The following is an 18584-nucleotide window of genomic DNA, read 5'->3' on the forward strand; positions in this document are numbered from 1 at the left end:
GTAGTAGCGCTTTTGTACTCGGGCGCGCTACTACTATAACTGTATCTGTAGCGCGGTTTACAACACCGCGCTGCTGCTAATTAGCATCAGCGTGCGTTTTTAGCCCGCGCTGCTGCTAATCTACTGCTATAACTATATCTGTAACACGGTTTACAACACCGCGCTGCTGCTAATTAGCACCAACGTGCGTTTTTAGCCCGTGCTGCTGCTAATGTTCTGTGTATAAGGTTTTCCCTGCGAGAGATTGAAAAGAGGAAGACATAGTATGGAAAATAGAGAGATTAAAAAGAGGAAGACGTAGAAAGGACGGGAGCGAGTAAGTCGATCAGTACAAACAATTGACCACGTGCTAGTAGAAGATTAGATCCTCGTACACCAAACAATCCCTAATTAGTAGTGCGTCCTCAAATTTGTAAAGGTATGGTTCAAAATTAAAAGAGGATGATTGAGGAAACAGGAAGCTGAGATGAAGGATGGAGCTAGAATCCAGAAAGAAAAAAAATAGAATCAGGAGGAAGAAACCACAGCATGGCTCGTGTAGATTAGGCTCGGGCTATAAGAGAAGAGCCTCAAATCATCAGAATCAAGGGACACTGGTTTGTTTGGTACTAATGATTGGCTATTTTATAGGAGATGCCTGACCACTTCTAGTCTTGGATACTTGGATAGAGGAAGTATTAAAAAACACTAGGTGTTAACATATATAGTAGAATTCTGGCATTACAACATATAGCGGCAAGAAAATACTACAGACAAATGATACTAGGTCCACTAGGACAATGGGAAACACGGGGATACAGTCGTCTAGACACGCGGCAGTTGCATCAGACCATTTTGTGGCTCAAACAGTTTCTAATCGTCACCAAACGTGGTCTTCTTCCCTGCAAGGCATAATGTACAAGGAAAGAGTTAGTTAGCAAATCTATACAACTCCCGAGAAAGAACCAACCAAAGTTTGCACGCTAGTCTTTTCCATGCTATACCGACAATTTTCTAGCATGCATCAAACAAGTTATATTTTTGTTACTCGAGGGACTGGTTTCTTACCGGCGCTAGCTGTGCCAGCACTCTGTCTGCTCTGAAAGCCTCGGCCGCCTCCTCTGCCGCCATCACGGCCACCAGACCGGCCAAACCTGCCGCCACCATCACGGCCACCAGACCGGCCAAACCTGCCACCGCCATCACGACCACCAGACCGGCCGAACCTGCCACCGCCAGAGCGGCCACCATCTCTGCCACCAGATCGACCACCAACGCCACCAAATTGACCCTTAGGCTTAGCTTCAGCAACATACAAGTTGCAGCCACCTAGGTCAGATCCACTAAGCGCAAGTGCTTTCGAAAAGGAACTCTCATCAGTAAAATCCATGTAAGCTATCCTGCAGAATTCACGTAAAACATACACAAATACACTATTAGGATATAATTCACTTAGGACAAGACCAGGTTCTTCATTTTAATTCACTTAGGATATAATGTTTAGAGAAGATTTGCGCTGAAGTATCCCTTGATTTATCAAAGTTACATCAAGAGAGTATAATTTGTCAATTTACAAACGCTATAAGGATAAGACCAGGTTGTTTATTTTAATTATATCAAAACGACAGGACCCTTGTAACAAATATGTTGATGCTTGCCTAGTGTTCTTGTTAAGGATACAATGTTTAGAGAAGGTTTAGCGCTGAAGTACCCTTTGCTTGCACCATTCTCATAATCCATCGGAACTGAGACACGTGTGATTTCTCCACATTTAGAGAAGTGTTCTTGAAGAGAGCTCCGAATCTAGAATTCACAATGAGGAACTCAGAGAAGGTAGGCACACAATTGCCTAGAAAAATGTGAGACAAGATAACCAAGAAATTACAGCATCCTCCTGTTGAGATGAATCAAAACCCTTGACAAATACTGAGAGGCTGGGACCTCCACTTGGTTTTCCAAAAGATCCACCATCCCTGCAGTCACACAAAAATTTAAACATACAAAGAAATAAAGCTTTCAGAGCAATTCAAATAAATGTTTAATTTCAAGTGATCATATTCACAGTACCTGGTGCGAGGAGCGCTCGCACCTCTTTCAGCAGCCATGTCAAGTCTCACAGGACGGCCCATTAGATCTCCACCATTCAACGAATCAAGCGCCTGAAGAAAAGAAACGGAGATTTATTAGCGGAAGTAATGTGTCTACTTTGTTGCTGAAGTGGTATACAAACTTGGATATCTAGAATCAACTGGTACCCGTGTGGTTGAAAATGTACCATATTTCTGTCAGAAACAACCAGTACTTGAAAACAGAATGTCTCGTTATAGCAGTGAAAACTCTAGAACTGAGAAATCACACATATAACTAGATACTAAAGCACTATAGATTAAGGGCAAAGAAGCGTATCTACTAAGGTACGTACATAAATTCTAAAACTAACATAAAGAGGAACTGATGTCAAATACTGCCTCCGTCACATATTAATTGACACTCAAACAGATGTATCTAGCACTGAAATACGTCAACTAATATGAGCTGAGGGAGTAAAACAGAAACATTTACCTTCTGAGCATCTTCAGCCGTAGCAAACTCAACATGACCAAATCCCTTGGGATGGCCATCTTCATGGGTAGCCAGGCGAACATCAACGACCTCTCCAATTTGTGCAAAAAATTGCTTCCTGTAAACAGAAACAAGAACATTAACAATTATGAATGTTGAAAGAATAATGATGAACATATCTGCTGCAGGGAACTTACACTTGATCATACTCAATATTGAAGGAAAGGTTCCCCATCCAAAGGGTCTTCGACCCTGTTGCCTGACCTTTGTTGCTAGCAGGAGTATTAGGCTGTAAAATATATCAAAACATACATCACATGTACATGAAAGGCTACAGGATAAAATCAGGTGCACAGGTTATACCTCTTCCTTCTGTGATTTTGTGGCAGTTGTAACTTCCTGCAAAGTTTCACACAAAAACATGTCATTAGGGCAGTCATGCCAATTCAGATGGAAACTTGGAAGAACAGAAAAATTAAGATAAGAGATAAAATAAAAATATGAGAAATCACTGGACTCCTTCCTTTTAGCAGCTGGACGGCAGCATACTATTATGCTACATATCTATTCTCGACATTCTAAATTTTCTGAAATCCCCAGCTTACCTTTTTAGGCTCATCATCAGAGCTTTCATCAGAACTGTCATCATCACTGCTGCTGTCCTTTTTGGCAGACTTAGGAGCAACCTTCGCAGCATCCTGTGGAGGGAAAATGTGTAAACAACGGATTAATAATCTACAAAGTTAGTGACGTAAAATGAATAGAAACAAGCAGTAGAACCTTCTGCTTTTTCTGGGGAGGCTCTTCATCACTCTCATCACTGTCTGAGGAATCACTGGACTCCTCCTTCCTTTTAGCAGCTGCAGGAGCTATCTTGGTGGCCTGTGCGGCTTTCTTTGATTTCTCCTACAAAGTTTGAGAAAATATGTCAATAAAATTTATGAAACAACCAATGAAGACTTCAAAAACATAATTACTGCATACCTCATCCTCAGATTCACTCTCCGACTCAGAACTGTCTGAAGAATCTACCTTCTTGGCAGCAGCAGCAGGAGTCTTGGCAGGAACATCCTAAAGACATATTCAGTCACAGCACTGCAAACATGCATAGAAGAGAACCACACGTGCACTAACCTCATCTGAGCTATCATCTGAGTCACTCTCGGAGCTGTCAGATTCGATGACTGGTGTTCTCTTTACCAGAGCAGCAGGTTTCTGGGAAATGAAGAGACCAGCATTAAGTCAGCTAAGAAACTAACCATAACCACGAGAATAGAATAAATATCCTACTATGGCCTGGCAAAATATATTTCGAAGTGAAAATAGTCGAATTTACTTGTTTCAATAACTTCAAAATTAAACTAACAAGTGCAAGAAAAAAACTTAAAAGGTGAAATATTCACCTCGTCATCATCGGACTCATCCTCAGAACTGGAAGAGCTGCTCTCAGGCTTGCCTTTCTTCGAGCCGTTGCTGGCAGCTGGGGTCACAGGTTTAGCAGAAGGCTTCTTTGCAGGTTCCTTAATTAACAGGAAAAAGAAGATAATTAGGATGCGTTAAATGGAGACATCTTTTGAGTTGGGACGGTGAAGTTATACCTCGTCAAAGGAGGAATCGTCGCTGCTATCATCTGAAGACTCGTGTTTGACAGGCTTTGCAGTCTTCTTAGGAACCTGATAATGCAGAGCTCAGTAGCGGATGTACTAGTGCTGAAGCATGGATCGTGAATACAGACAAAAAATCATAAAAGGGTAGTAGTATTCCCTAGAAATACACGCACTAGTATAATACAGTATATATCTGTCACGGAGCAATTAGCTTCCAAAGGATTACTACTCTGACACTAGAGAATTGCCGATGGCCACCTGATGTTAAAAAATTATTGCAAAGAACCTATGCCACGTCCAGAAATTAGTACTACATCGCACTGAACATTAACCATGATACACGAAATGTTGACCAAACAAGCACACATGAGCAGAACAGAGAGGAAACAGCAAAAGTAGGAAGCGCGCAAAGATGGCAATACCTCCTCCTCCTCGGACTCGGATGACTCCTCCTCGGAGCTGCTGCTCTCAACCTTCTTGGGCGGCGGCTGCTTCTTGGCCTTCTTGGCGGCCTCTTTGGGCCCGGGCACCGCCTTTGCCGGCGCAGCCTTCTGTTTCTTTGCGCTTACAGCCTTCTCGATCTCGTCATCGGCTTCGCGCTTCTTCCCGGCCTTCCCCTTGGTAAGGACGGCCGCCGGCGCCACGACAGTAGGGGCCGCGGACTTCTTGCTTGACTTGCCCATGGACCGCTGGCGGCGTAGAGGCAAGGAGGGAGTGTAGGGGAGCGGAGTGCTAGGGTTTTAGAGAGGGTTTGCGAGACGTGGCGGCGGAGGTGTTTTATAGCCTCGAGTGCGAGCTAGGTTTGGCACTGCTTGGGCTGCTGTGAGGGCTTTTGCGATTCTTGCTTCTCTTAAGGAAGTAGCCCATGAGAGAGCATTTTGCGAGTGCCCCTAATGGGAAGCTCCTGTGTTGGGCGCACACAGCAGCTCTCTTGGGCCGGCCCGCGAAACTTCGAAACTGCAAAAAGCTTACAAAACTTCGAAAAGAAAGCTGGTCTCCATGAATCGAACTCGGCTAGTTGATTAACCAGAAGAACCATTGTGCACTAGCAATACATCATAGCGCCAGAAATATATGAACAAGCGGGGCCGCGTTATTCATTGCATAATGCTGTCTGTTGTATCACTTAGATTTTCGAATTATTTGGAAAAATATCGTGAATTTGAAAAAACTTCATCATTTTTGAAGGAAAGTTCACAAACTTTAAAAATATTCATCGATTTTAAAAAAAGAGTTCATCAATTTGGAAAAAAGTCATCAGATTTGAAAAAGGTTCATCAAGTTTGAAAAAAAGTTCATTGATTTTATAAAAGTTCACAACTTTGAAAAATATTGTCAAAATTGAAGAGTGCATTGATTTTGAAAAAAAAATCATCGGATTTGAAAACAGGTTCATCGATTCTGAAAAACATTCATAAAAAATTTCAAAAAGATCATTGAATTTGAAAAAAGTTCATCGACTTTGAAAAAAAGTTCACCAATTTGGGAAAAAGTTCAACAATTTTGAAGAAAAGTTCACTTCAAAAAGTTCATCTATTTTCAAAAGAAGTTCATCGATTTTGAAAATAGTTCATGTAATTTGAAAAAATATCATAAAATTTGAGAAGGGAGAAAATAAAACAAAAGAACGGAAAAATAAAACGAAAAAGGAACTAGAGAAAAGAAAAAGACAAAAAGGGAAAGGACAAAAAGTAAAGAAATCTATACCTACTATTAAAGAAAGGTGATATTCTTGGTTTCGTCCCGTTTTGATGATTTTATATTTAATATATAAACAAGGTGGTACTAAATTGGGGAGCTCATGACAACGCTCCATCTGCCTGACCTTCGAAAATCAAACCAAGCCGGCCCACCTCAGGGCAAGGCGCGGGCGACTTGGGCTTTGGCCCAACAATTTTCTCTTTTTTTTGGCAAAAAGTAATTGCACGTACGAAGACTTGAACCGGCGACCTTCTGTTCAGTACCTGGCCAAGTCCACCAGTACGGTGATGCTCTGATCCTTGGAAAAGAGGGCCGATTCACTGTTTTAATAGTACCGCCTCGAACTTTAACATTCAATCATCCTAATTTAAATATGTCTTCGAGTTTCTTTGATATCAATAATAAGGAGAGCTTGCAGAGCGGGGTTTCAAACAGCCCGAGAGAGAAATAAGGAAGGAAGAGAATGAATCCTTCCATGCCATGATTGAGACCCCGGGAAGGAAAGGAATTAAATGCTAAATGCCCAGAGCCTTGCATGGCGCCATGAATGAGCCCGGAAGGAAAGGAATCAGTACGATGAGAGAGAATAAATTAGAGCGTTGTATATGGTATGAATGAGCCATGAAGTCTCCGGATCTGCGCAAATTAATGCACAAATTAGTTCATTCATTATATTTGATTAATTGATGTTCAATAGGTACGGTAATGTAGGTTGTAGTAGCTCTATTTTTTCTGAAATTCCAATTATACCAATGTATTTGTTAGAATAAAATATGTAAAACAATATCCTACTTAAGTATATTTAGATGATTTTTTTAGATTACTTTTTTTATCAACTTAGGATATATTTTTATCAACTTAAAATCATGGGGAAAATCACGCCCTAAAATCATGGGAAATATTTATGCATTAATAGACAAGACCTGAGTTAACCAAGTGAGCTAGCACATGTTCCTTAACAGACAAGATGCCTTTCTATACATTACTAAAGGCTGCTTGCATGGCCTTTTTTAATCAAATCGTTAGGCCTATTTGAACATCAAATAATACTGTAGTTGTTAGGCTTTTCTGCGTCGCGAGCCACATGAGAAAAACATAATCACCGGTCCAGTATGCTAAAAAAATCGATATTTCATGTGAAATAAACCCAACTTCCTCCTTTAAGACAATTCCCACCCGTTTATATAGGTTAGCAAGTTGACTGTAATATCAATAAGACACTTAGAAAATGGGAAGGTGACAACGGACGAGAGGGTGATTAAACTCATGATGAAACCAAGGATTGATTTGGGACTTGGTGCACGCTGCAAAGAGGGACACGTGGGCTAAAAGAATTAACTTACTAGGAAGGATTGTGTGTGTAGGCTGGAAGGAACATGCAAGGAAGGAAACATGGATGTGTGTGGTTGTGTGTCCATGTCGTGCGCCGAGGATTACCTTTTTCTTTCTGAACATTGGTGACTCTCTGCCGCCTGTCATTGTTCGGATGTCGTGTTACTGGTAGGCATTTTGGTGTAGCGACATTGACAAAAATGCTAGCCAATTTATTTTACCCGTTGCAACGCACGGGCATAAGAAAAGAAACAGTTTGGGGCACGGATGAAGAAGCCGAATACTCCGCACGAACTATTTTCGTCCCACCACTTTCATCCGGGTTTTTTTCAACTGGTTTTTTCGTCCATCCCACCACCCCAACCCCACGCACGAAAAAAAACACCCCGCACGAAACACCCTTCCTCTCGATCCCCTCCCATCGCCGCCTCCGTCGTCTCTCGACCCCCTCGAGTAAACGGCACCGCGGTTGTCTCTCGAGCCCCTCAATATCGTCGCGCCACCGTCGTCTCTTGATCCCCCAAGATCGCCGCAGCCGACCTCACATAGAAGGCGCCGCCGGATCTCTTGGGATCTCGCTGCCGCCGACGTACGGGATCACCTCCACGGTACTGGATCGCCGCCGCCGCGGACGTAAGGGGTCACTTCAGCGGAAATCCCATGAGGAGACGCGCTCGGGCTGTCCCCGGGCCGGCGAGGGGAATGATTTCCTGGTGCGTGCTTTGCTCCCCTTCGAACCAAATCGAACCCAATAGAGAAAACACACACGCACATCTCCTTTTGGTCGTGGTCCCTGAGGTTGTGTAGTGATTGCCGCAGCCGCTAGAGGGGAAAGAGCAGAGGATCCGGGAGAAACAGCCCGAGGAGCCAGAGAACACGGCTACCATCCTTTACATCGGCCACATCCCCCATGGCTTCTACGAGGACCACTTTGCAAGGTTCGTCTTTGTCAGCAGAGCTTAGAGAAGCGCAGGGTGTGTGAGGGGTCTGGTCCTGATGCCGACTTTGTTGGTTTGGTTGATTTCCGCAGGTTTCTGCGAGCATCTTACTTGTTGTTTGGTGGTATATTTAGACAAGAAAGTCCAAGTATTATGGATTTATTGTGTTTGAGAACCCTGAGGTAAGCACGTGCGTTGGGATATATCAGATTATCAGGGCACACTATATGTTTGTTTTCTGCTTACAAATTCCTGGCATGTTCTTGGTGTATCAGGTGGCCAAGATTGTAGCTGATGAGATGAATAACCATCTCTTGTTTGAGCACACTCTGCAAATTGTGCCTATCCCACTGGAGAAAGATCATGCTAAATTGTAATCACTGCAACTATGCTTCTTAATTCTGTTTATTTTTGCTTTTTGATTACGGAAACATAGCCTTCATCTTCTGCTTAGGACTACATGTTAATTACCACCCAATGAGGTTAATATTGTATATTCTTGGGCAAATGATGTCTACTTTGTGTTTCTCTGTCATGGAATACTGTTTACAATGATAAACCCTCCCAACAGGCTACAAAGACTTGCTTAATACTACCAGGCTATTTGTTCCCACTGCATTGCACAGCTCGTTTTATGCCTGTTCATTTTTGCAAATAGAAAGGAAGTAATGATGCGAGCTCATTGTGGTAACGAATATTGGTGTTAATACTTTGATGTAGGGTGGAACCCTATACGGCCGATCTTTCACGAAAGGAGCGGATCCCGCGAAGAACACGAAGAACACGGGGAAGAACGGAGAGAAATCATAAGGGGAAACACTCAAGAACAAGTCCAATCACACATCCACTAGACAATCAAACACACAAGATCCACAAGGTACATGAACAACAAAGGGAAAGATACAAGGTAAGGTTCATCTCCATGAGGAGGTCTTGAATCCACGAGGGGATCTTCCCGTGAGGGGTCTTGAATCCAAGGTGGATCTTCTCCGTAGAGGGGCCGCGGTCTCTCTCGTGGAGTAGATCCGATATGGATGAGCAAAGCTCTATCTCTAATGAGCTACTACTTTGCTAACCCTAGAAAGGAGGTGGAGGTGGTCTATTTATAGTCTTAGCCACGAAGGGGTAAGTGGGAGAGGGATACAAGGCCAAAGGCCCGTGGCTGCGCACAGGCAGAGCGGTAGTACCGCTTGGGAGGGCGGTAGTACCGCTTGTAAGCGGTAGTGCCGCTTGGACTGGGCGGTAGTACCGGACCCGGGTCGCTCGAGCACAGGAGTTTGTCGGGTTGAGCGGTAGTAGAGCGGAAGTTCGACGGTAGTGCCGCTTGGGGGCCTCTAGCGGTAGTACCGCTTGGTTTGGGCGGTAGTACCACTCGTCCTGGGTCTTCTTCCTCCTTCTCTTCCATGCTTCCCTCGCGGACGGTGTAGTCGTTCCTTGGCGCTTGCACTCCTCCTCGACATCCGTGAAGCTCCAGCAATACCTATGCATGCACACGGGAGAAGTGTCAAGTAGTATACCATCCTTAAAGGGGTCAAGTGAACACGTGTAAAGGAGAAGATTCACCTTTATGTATGAGAAGTAGATGTCGCACGTGTCACTTGCCGAACGGACTCTTGACATGGTGATGTCCATAGGATGCTCCGCATCATCCCCTCCCCCTTGGGAAAGATCCGACCTCGGATCGAAAACCAAATCACCATGGGAAAGAGATGGCGTCGCCATGTAGGAGTGGTCGATCACCAAGTTCTCATCATCTTGAAGCTTGAAGTGGGCACTCTCCAATGTCGCACCGTCTCGTGATTCCTTCAAAAGGAGCAAGGAGAACAAGCACTTGGAAAAACAAATGCAGTTAGCGTTAGTGAAAAACCAAGCATTCAAGAGGTGATGCACCAAACAAGTGTTGTCATCAAGCGTAGCATATGGTTTGACAAAGGATTGTGACATGGCATGTAAGTATATGAATTGAGCACAATCAAGGACAACATGGAAACAAGTATGCAAATGGGAGGTAGAGAGGCAAATATGTTTGACAAGAGAATAAGCATCTACCTCAAGGTCATATCAAGCGTTCACAAATTGCTCAATGAAAGGTCTATGGTAGGCATATGAATCATTCACAACACCAAAGAAAATGAGATGTCTAAACACATAGGTCAAGTGCAAGACAATCCGAGCATAATGTGCATAGGGCGTAGTGAACATAGTGTGGCACTCAACACAATAGAAAGAGCAATTGTTCAACATGTGTGAGGCAATCAAGGCAAGCATGTAGCAATCAATGGGACATGGCATATGTGAAGAATTGACAGTGTTGCGACCAATCATGTGAGAGGAGCAAGTAATCCAACAATTGGATGCAACACACAAGGCATATATATCATGATGCATGGAACGGTGAAAATGACAAGTCGAAGCAAGATCTCTAATATGTGTGCAATCAAGTGGTCCAAGATGAACAATAAGTCTCATGGTACAAGCAACACAAGTAGTATGATCCACAATATCCATGCTCATGGTTTGGAGGTTCTCAAAAGAGAAGGATATCACCTTGAAAGCATGTCCTTGTGCGTTCTTCACAATGCCGAAACACAAGCAAAAGCGGTGTAGAAGCGAGTCGTGGTAGGATGTATGAGGCTCGCTCTCAAGAGCTCGAATGGTCAACTCACGTGAAGCGGAAGTCGACACAAAGTCCAAGTATCCTACACATGCACAAAAGAAAGTAAAGAATGTATGCATTTGGTAGATAAACACATCATCCATCATGATGGTTCTCTTCTCTTGCACATAACCATTAGAAGCACAAGTGCATGAATAATATGATGCAACAATGGCAATATTCATGTCACTAAGTATATGGTGCAAAGAGGTAAGACAAGCATGCTTCACAAGAAATATGTCAAAATCTCCAAATATATGTGAGAATGCTATGGGGGCAATCTCATGAGCAAGACTATAATCATTGTTGCACTCAATACATGGCAAGTCATCTAGCATGAGAGATGCAACACATGGAGATATATGACAAGAAGCAATAACAATCATGTGCAAAGCATGTAGATGGTTGACATCAACCGCATGAAACGAGCAAGTATGAATCATGGGTGATGCAACAAGGCAAGCAAACATAGTAATCAAGTCATGCAAACTAGTGGAGCGAAGATGCAACACACTAGGTGAAATCATGTTAATCATGTCATGTGAGCAAATAATAGGCATAGACAATGCACATGACATATCGCAAGCATGAACACAAAGCAAGATCATAGTATAATCATAGGCATGGGGTACCAAGCAAACATGGCAATAACAAGTGATATCTCCACCAAGCTTGCAAATACACATATACATATGAGAATCAATCATCAAGTGTAATGCAAAGCATGGGTCACAAATGCATGGCAAAGGCATAGGAATGAGCATATCATGCAAAGTGAACATGGCAAGATGGGCATATAATATGTAATGGACAATAACCCATAGCCAAGTGAGGGCAATGTAGAAGAGATGCGCGAAGACTTCGCGTGAAGAGAGCGGTGGGAAAGGCAATCCATGGGATCCCAAGTCATCATTGCTCTCTAGAGCTCGTTTTGTCAACTCGTGGGATTGCGAAGTTGACAAGTATTCATGGGTACCTACACAAAAGGGACACAAACCAAAGAAATTGTGCGCGTGGTAAATGTACACATCATCCATCATGATGTGCATGTGCACGTGAGAGTTAGCACAAGATAAGCATCGCTCAAAGAAATTTGATGCATGGTATAAGAACATGTCATCCATCATGAAAGAATAGTTATTGTGTATGACACGATGGGGATGCAAATTAAGCATAGAAGTATATGGCACATCAATAGCATGTTTATTCATGGGAAGCATATTGTGCCCATAAGTATGAGGATCATGCAATGGATGGGATGAATCAAAATCTCCTAAAATGTATGAGGAAACTATGGGGGTCTCCTCATGAGCAAAAATGGAAACATCATATCGAGAAAATGGACAACATCCAAAACAATGCATATCCGAAGCTAGGTGGTCATGGCATGGCATATGAGATAGATGATGCAAAGGAAGCATATCAATGTCATCACAAGAAAAACAAATGCCAATAACCATGGGCTTGTCATCTATGCCATATGTGCAAATTGGGTTTATTTTAATGGCATATGCATAGTCACTATGAAGAGATTGCAAATATGACATATGATTGATCTCATGCATAGCATATGAAAAGTCAAGCGGAATGTCAAACATGATGTGACCTAGAGAATTGTCACAAGAAATCCTATGTAACATGGCATCACAACTAATAGACTCCACATGACAATCATCAAACTCATCATAAATGGGTAAATCATCGCATGGGGAAATCATACTAGAATGAAGCATGGTAATAGGTTGATCAACATCATGCAAGCAATCAATGTCAAGAATGTCTACTAGTGGGACTAGAGCATCACCTTCACCTATGTTACCTTGTTCATTCCACTCAAGTGGTGTAGGTGAGGTGGGAAAGACCAAATGGTGGTCATCATCATCAACTTGATGGAACCATGTGGGGGGTGCATCATGTTCCACCATGGCCATCGTCTTGTCCAAAGGAAGGACGAAGTCATCGCGAGTCGGCGCGTCATCATATATGGGACCTAGCACCAAATGAGAAGACACAATAGAGGTAGAGGTCAAGTTGTTAGAAGTGCAAATGGCCTCACGAGACCTATCAACTATCACACTCTCTCTATGTGGTGGTTCACTCACGCCCTCAAGGTAGGTGCACTCAATCTCACATACGGTGGAGTCACTCATCTCACTCAAGTGGTGGGGGTTGTGGCTCTCCTCACATGGGAATTGGGGAAACTCATCATAGATGGGGCTAGTGGTGAACTTGCTCTCACTCTCAATATGGTGGCACAAGTCGCTCAGGTCATCATACGTCGTCGTGGTCGAAGTGAAATACTCAACCATCTCATCGCCGTCACCATGGATGAAGGCCGAAGATGGCGCATCATCACTCTCCTCCATGACCGAAGGGGAAATCCCATGCTCGATCATCTCGTCATCATCGCCGTTGATGAAGGCCGAAGATGGCACATCATCACTCTTGCCTCCTAAGATGGAAGCATCATCCTTGCTCGCCACCTTGTCGCTCGCCTCCAAAGCTTGGTCCTTGAAGGTCTCCGTAGTCGTAGTCGTCGCCACACCGTCTTGAAAAAGAGTCGAAGAAGACTCGGCACCATCAATGCCACAAAGAGGGATGGCGGTGAAGTCAAACTTGTGAGCGTCGTCTTGGAGCTCGTCGGGCTTGGACATCTTGGTGGTACTAGCCTCATGCTCGTCGTCTTTGAGCTTGGTCTTCGAGAAGTTTGTTTGGGGTGGAGAAGCCTTGGCCTTCATGAGTTCTTGTTCCGCCTTGAGAGCACCAATGTAGTTGTCGTCGAGGGACTTGTAGTTCTCGAGGAAGATAGTATTGGAGATGTCGTTGTTCAATCCCATCATGAAGTGGAACTTCATTGACATGGGGTCGTCCATGCCGGCTCGTCGCAAGGCAATCTTCATCTCCTTGAAGTACTCGTCGGTGGACTTGGATCCTTGGATGGTGTTCTCCAATTGGCGAAGAAGTTGTTCCATGTAGGTTGGAGGCACAAACTCTCGTCGCAAAGCTCTCTTCGTCTTGGGCCAACTCATGTCGTAGATCTCCGAAGGTGTGTGAAGCCACCATGTCGAGGCGTAGTCGTGGAAGTTTCTTGTGGAGCACTTCACTTGATCTTCGGGAGGAACTTGATGTAGCTTGAGGTAGTCGTCCGTTAGGCGCTCCCACTCGAGATACTCCTCGGGTTCTTGAGTCCCATAGAAAGGAATCTTGTGGTCGGTGTCGAGGTCGTAGTAGCTCGTGGAAGTCGTGGACTTGAGCTTGGGGAGCTTCTCTTGATTGTAGTCTTGAGGTACTTGTGGGCGAAGATGCTGTATGTCCGTAGGCGAAGATTCCTTATAGTTGCTTGGCGGAGATGCCAAGGGAAATGGTGAAGTCGTTGAGCGGTTGTTGGTGATGAGCTCTTGACCTTCACGTTCTTGTTGGTGATGGTGTCGATGCCGATGTGATCTTGCCGGAGATGGTAGCTTGGAAGGGTGTGCACTAGAGCGTCTTCTCGAAGATGAGGAAGATCTCTTGTAGGACTTGATGAGGACCTTGAGCTCCTTCATTTGATCATCCATCTTGGCGTCGTTGGAGTTGTTCGTGGCATCGAACTCGTCGTTGTTGTTGTAGACCGAAGGTGAAATGCCTTGCCTATCCATCACAAGACTCGAACAAATATGAGTGGGGGAAAGAGAAGAACTATACCAAATGTACCTTGACCGATGTTGAAGATGGATCAATGATCACTCAATGTGTAACAAGGAAATAGCACAATTGGTACCAATTCTTGTCGGTTTCTCACACCTACACAAATAAGGCTTATGGTGGAGCTTGGTGAGGATAGTGGCACAAAAATTTGATGCAGAATGTTAGCAAGAGTCAATAATGTTGAAAGAGATTCACAAATTCGCAAGTGAAACAAGTAGACCAATAGCAAAGAATGGCACACGGAAACACACACACGGATAGATAAATGGGGTCGTGCAACCAAGGAATGAGCACAAAATGTGGAGTCCACGAAAAATGCTCGTGTTGCACAACTCAAGGGAGACGCTAGCACGATTGCTCTATAGGCGGATACGACACTTGTGCACAACCTATGATATGCAAAATGGATAAACTTCTATCCCAAGTATACTATATATGTATGGTTCCCGATGTTTCTATCAAGATGATCCAAGATGATCGGATATGACAATCTTATATGCAATGTGGTATGATGCTATGGCACTTGCTTACAAGCTTCTTTGCTCTTTCTCTTTTGCTTAAAAGCTTATTCTTATTTTTTTTGTATATATGGCCACTTTGCGAAATGCACAAACCAAGATAGCAATTGTGTATATGCGGGAACAATCTTGTGACACAAGGGATGATATGATGATACCAATATGATATGGTATGTATGCAATGGAAGGGTGGATCACTAATGTGCACAAGTAACGTTGCCGGCAATACTCAAATGGCTAGTCTCGATAGGCAAGTGACGCAAAATGGGCTAAGGGGTTATCAATGCAATTGCAAGGGGAATATACAATGGTGTCGTCAAAGTTACCGTCCTTTGCGATGATGAGTGGCGGTGTTCTTGATGTAGATACCAAGATGATGGATACGCGTCCCTAAGTAGCCGAAACACCTTAGGAAACGGAAAAACCGCGAACTCAAAATCTCCAATGACAAATGTCAAATGGTGGTAGCGGGAAAGCGGTGGTGGTTGCGGAAACTCAATGGTATTGCGGGAATGCAATGATGGGTTTTGAGACGCAATGCGGAAGTGGGGGTTATGGTAGTGGATTATACACGGTGTCGTAGTTGGAAGCACGGTCCCTAAGTAGCCGAAACACCTTAGGAGACACAACTCACAACACAAACAAAATTGGTTAAGTTGCGATGGCGGAAGTGTATGGTGGTGGTTGATGAAGAAGCAATCGTCCCTGAGTAGCCGAAACACCTTAGGAGACTCAAATCACTGCTCAAACAACCTCAAATGTGACGGGGAACAAAAATGGTTAGGTTGCGGAAGTCGGTGTTGGTTATGCGGAGGATGTGGTGGAAGCCCTAGGCAAAGATGCCAAAGTTCCAAAAAAAATTATGGGGTCAAATGGTGATGGAACCTATCCAGGTGGATGGGGGATGTCCATAGCTACTCAACGAGCTAAAGAACGCGAAAATCGGACTCCGGATGTGGAAGTTATGGCCGAAATGGTGAAACTCGGAACGCTGAAACTGGGAGGGACGGTAGTACCGCTGGAGAGGGCGGTAGTACCGCTTGTGTTGCTCAAGCGGTAGTACCTCTAGGGGGGCGGTAGTACCGCTGGTGTCGGGATTTTTCGCAGATCGAATCGGGGCGCGATTTTGGGGCGGAAATGGATGATTTCGGGGTCAAAATTGGAGAGATTTCGTGGATAAAAGATGGGGAAACTTGGGGAAATGCTAGATCCACTCGAAACCAAGCAAATCCATGGATCAAAATCAACAAAACATCATCAAAACCAACAAATCACAAAAAAATTGGGGCTATTTTTGGTGGGGATTTTCGAATTTAGGACGAAATCAAGCAAAAGAAGGCTAGAAAACGAGGGGGGAGGCTCCGAAATCGTGATCAACGTGGCTCATGATACCAAGATGATGTAGGGTGGAACCCTATACGGTCGATCTTTCACGAAAGGAGCGGATCCCGCGAAGAACACGAAGAACACGGGGAAGAACTAAGAGAAATCATAAGGGGAAACACTCAAGAACAAGTCCAATCACACATCCACTAGACAATCAAACACACAAGATCCACAAGGTACATGAACAACAAAGGGAAAGACACATGGTAAGGTTCATCTCCATGAGGAGGTCTTGAATCCACGAGGGGATCTTCCCGTGAGGGGTCTTGAATCCAAGGTGGATCTTCTCCGTAGAGGGGCCGCGGTCTCTCTCGTGGAGTAGATCCGATATGGATGAGCAAAGCTCTATCTCTAATGAGCTACTACTTTGCTAACCCTAGAAAGGAGGTGGAGGTGGTCTATTTATAGTCTTAGCCATGAAGGGGTAAGTGGGAGAGGGATACAAGGCCAAAGGCCCGTGGCTGCGCACAGGCAGAGCGGTAGTACCGCTTGGGAGGGCGGTAGTACCGCTTGTAAGCGGTAGTGCCGCTTGGACTGGGCGGTAGTACCGGACCCGGGTCGCTCGAGCACAGGAGTTTGTCGGGTTGAGCGGCAGTAGAGCGGAAGTTCGGCGGTAGTGCCGCTTGGGGGCCTCTAGCGGTAGTACCGCTTGGTTTGGGCGGTAGTACCGCTCGTCCTGGGTCTTCTTCCTCCTTCTCTTCCATGCTTCCCTCGCGGATGGTGTAGTCGTTTCTTGGCGCTTGCACTCCTCCTCAACATCCGTGAAGCTCCGACAATACCTATGAATGCACACGGGAGAAGTGTCAAGTAGTATACCATCCTTGAAGGGGTCAAGTGAACACGTGTAAAGGAGAAGATTCACCTTTATGTATGAGAAGTAGATGTTGCACGTGTCACCTGCCGAACGGACTCTTGACATGGTGATGTCCATAGGATGCTCCGCATCATACTTGCTGATTGCTTTTTGCAAAATGTAAGTCATCTTAGAAATATATATCAATAGGCATAATGAGTGATATGTGAATGTCAAAACTAGATTATGAAGTCAAGGATGTGTGACAGTAATATGAGTTGGTATATATACCACTGCATCGATAAGTGCATCACTGAAGCATTGGTGGTAAGCTCTTGCAAGAACTTGCAAGCTTCTGGTGTTAAATTTCATTTGCGTGCATGTATTTATTCTTGAATCCTTGTTCTTTTTGTGTACTTTATACAGAGGTTGCAGTAACTCTTACAGCACTATAGTTTTCTTTCCCTGTACTTTGTAACATATAGCTCTACATAGTTACTGTTTTGGCATTTTGATTAAAATGAGAACATAATTCTTATGATCTACAATGTCCATATCATGTATCACTTCTAGATGGAAAGGTGTGCGGAAGGGATTTGTACCAGTTAATCGGGTAGCAATTGAACGGAATGCAAAACTTTTGTTGCTAACTACAGCTGGAATGCAAAATTTTATGATGCATATTAATATAAGTTGTTTTGTGTTACTAGGATAAAACAGTAGAAGAGCACCAGAGGATGCTTGAAGGAATTGTAAAGCAGGATGAGAAGTGTCGCAAAAGTATCAAGGCTGCTGGCATCGGTTACAAGTGTCCAGCCCTTGTAACACTTGATGTTGTTCATTGATTTATAAATTTATCTTACTTCATCAGATTTGAATTAGCTCAGCAATTTGCCACATAATTTTAATTGTATTAGGCAAACTTCATTTGTTGACCTGGAACAGAAGGCATGCAATTGTAGTGTTCTAGAGCCAAATTTGCCATGTGTTACTGTGCAGGTCCTTGATATTTATAGTACGGGTTGTTTAGTCTTATCTACATTTGCTTATAGAAATAATTTATGTATTAGCACCAAGGTTCATCCTAGGCTTTGCTTAAACATATTTTGAGTTGTGCTTTAATTGTTTTTTGTTTCATGCCATATGTGGAGTTACTCTCTGGACATAAGTTGTACCGAATAAATAGTTCATAATTGATCACTACATTAGCTCCCTGTAATCTCATGTAAAAATGCAGCTCCATGACCCGCTTGAAAGAGAAGAGAGGGGTTGCCTCCCGTCTGTCTCATCCCATCCCCTTGTGCCAGCCATGAAGTAGAGGAGGGAGAGCAGAGAGGAGCGCGGTGGCAATGCGCCGATGCTGGCCGGTTGTCAGTCAAGGGGTCTCTGCATCTCTGATGGTCAGCTCACTGTGGTGGTCGGCCA

At 44.0% G+C, this 18584-nt stretch overlaps 1 protein-coding gene and 1 pseudogene across 2 annotated transcripts; one reads left to right on the top strand and one right to left on the bottom strand.

The window, feature by feature from the left end:
* Positions 1-675: 675 nt before the first annotated feature.
* LOC123170190 (nucleolin 1) lies at positions 676-4914 on the bottom strand. Of its 2 annotated transcripts, none has more exons than XM_044588021.1 (15): positions 4571-4914; positions 4140-4214; positions 3945-4061; positions 3676-3756; positions 3526-3597; positions 3322-3447; positions 3147-3239; positions 2905-2940; positions 2739-2830; positions 2542-2659; positions 2047-2138; positions 1865-1952; positions 1691-1782; positions 1048-1379; positions 676-881 (listed from the first exon to the last, which is right to left on the bottom strand). In XM_044588021.1, the coding sequence occupies exons 1-15, from the start codon at positions 4829-4831 to the stop codon at positions 853-855; spliced, it is 1704 nt and encodes a 567-aa protein (XP_044443956.1). In that variant the 5' UTR covers positions 4832-4914; the 3' UTR covers positions 676-852. The 2 variants fall into 2 exon arrangements, with proteins under 2 accessions (XP_044443956.1, XP_044443955.1); XM_044588020.1 differs by having other exon boundaries at positions 3526-3612; positions 4571-4913.
* A 1478-nt stretch (positions 4915-6392) lies between these two features.
* Positions 6393-18004, top strand: LOC123171095 (MKI67 FHA domain-interacting nucleolar phosphoprotein-like; annotated as a pseudogene).
* Positions 18005-18584: the final 580 nt, after the last annotated feature.

Source organism: Triticum aestivum, chromosome 7D, assembly GCF_018294505.1.
Source record: "Triticum aestivum cultivar Chinese Spring chromosome 7D, IWGSC CS RefSeq v2.1, whole genome shotgun sequence".
NCBI classification, from domain to species: Eukaryota; Viridiplantae; Streptophyta; class Magnoliopsida; order Poales; family Poaceae; genus Triticum; species Triticum aestivum.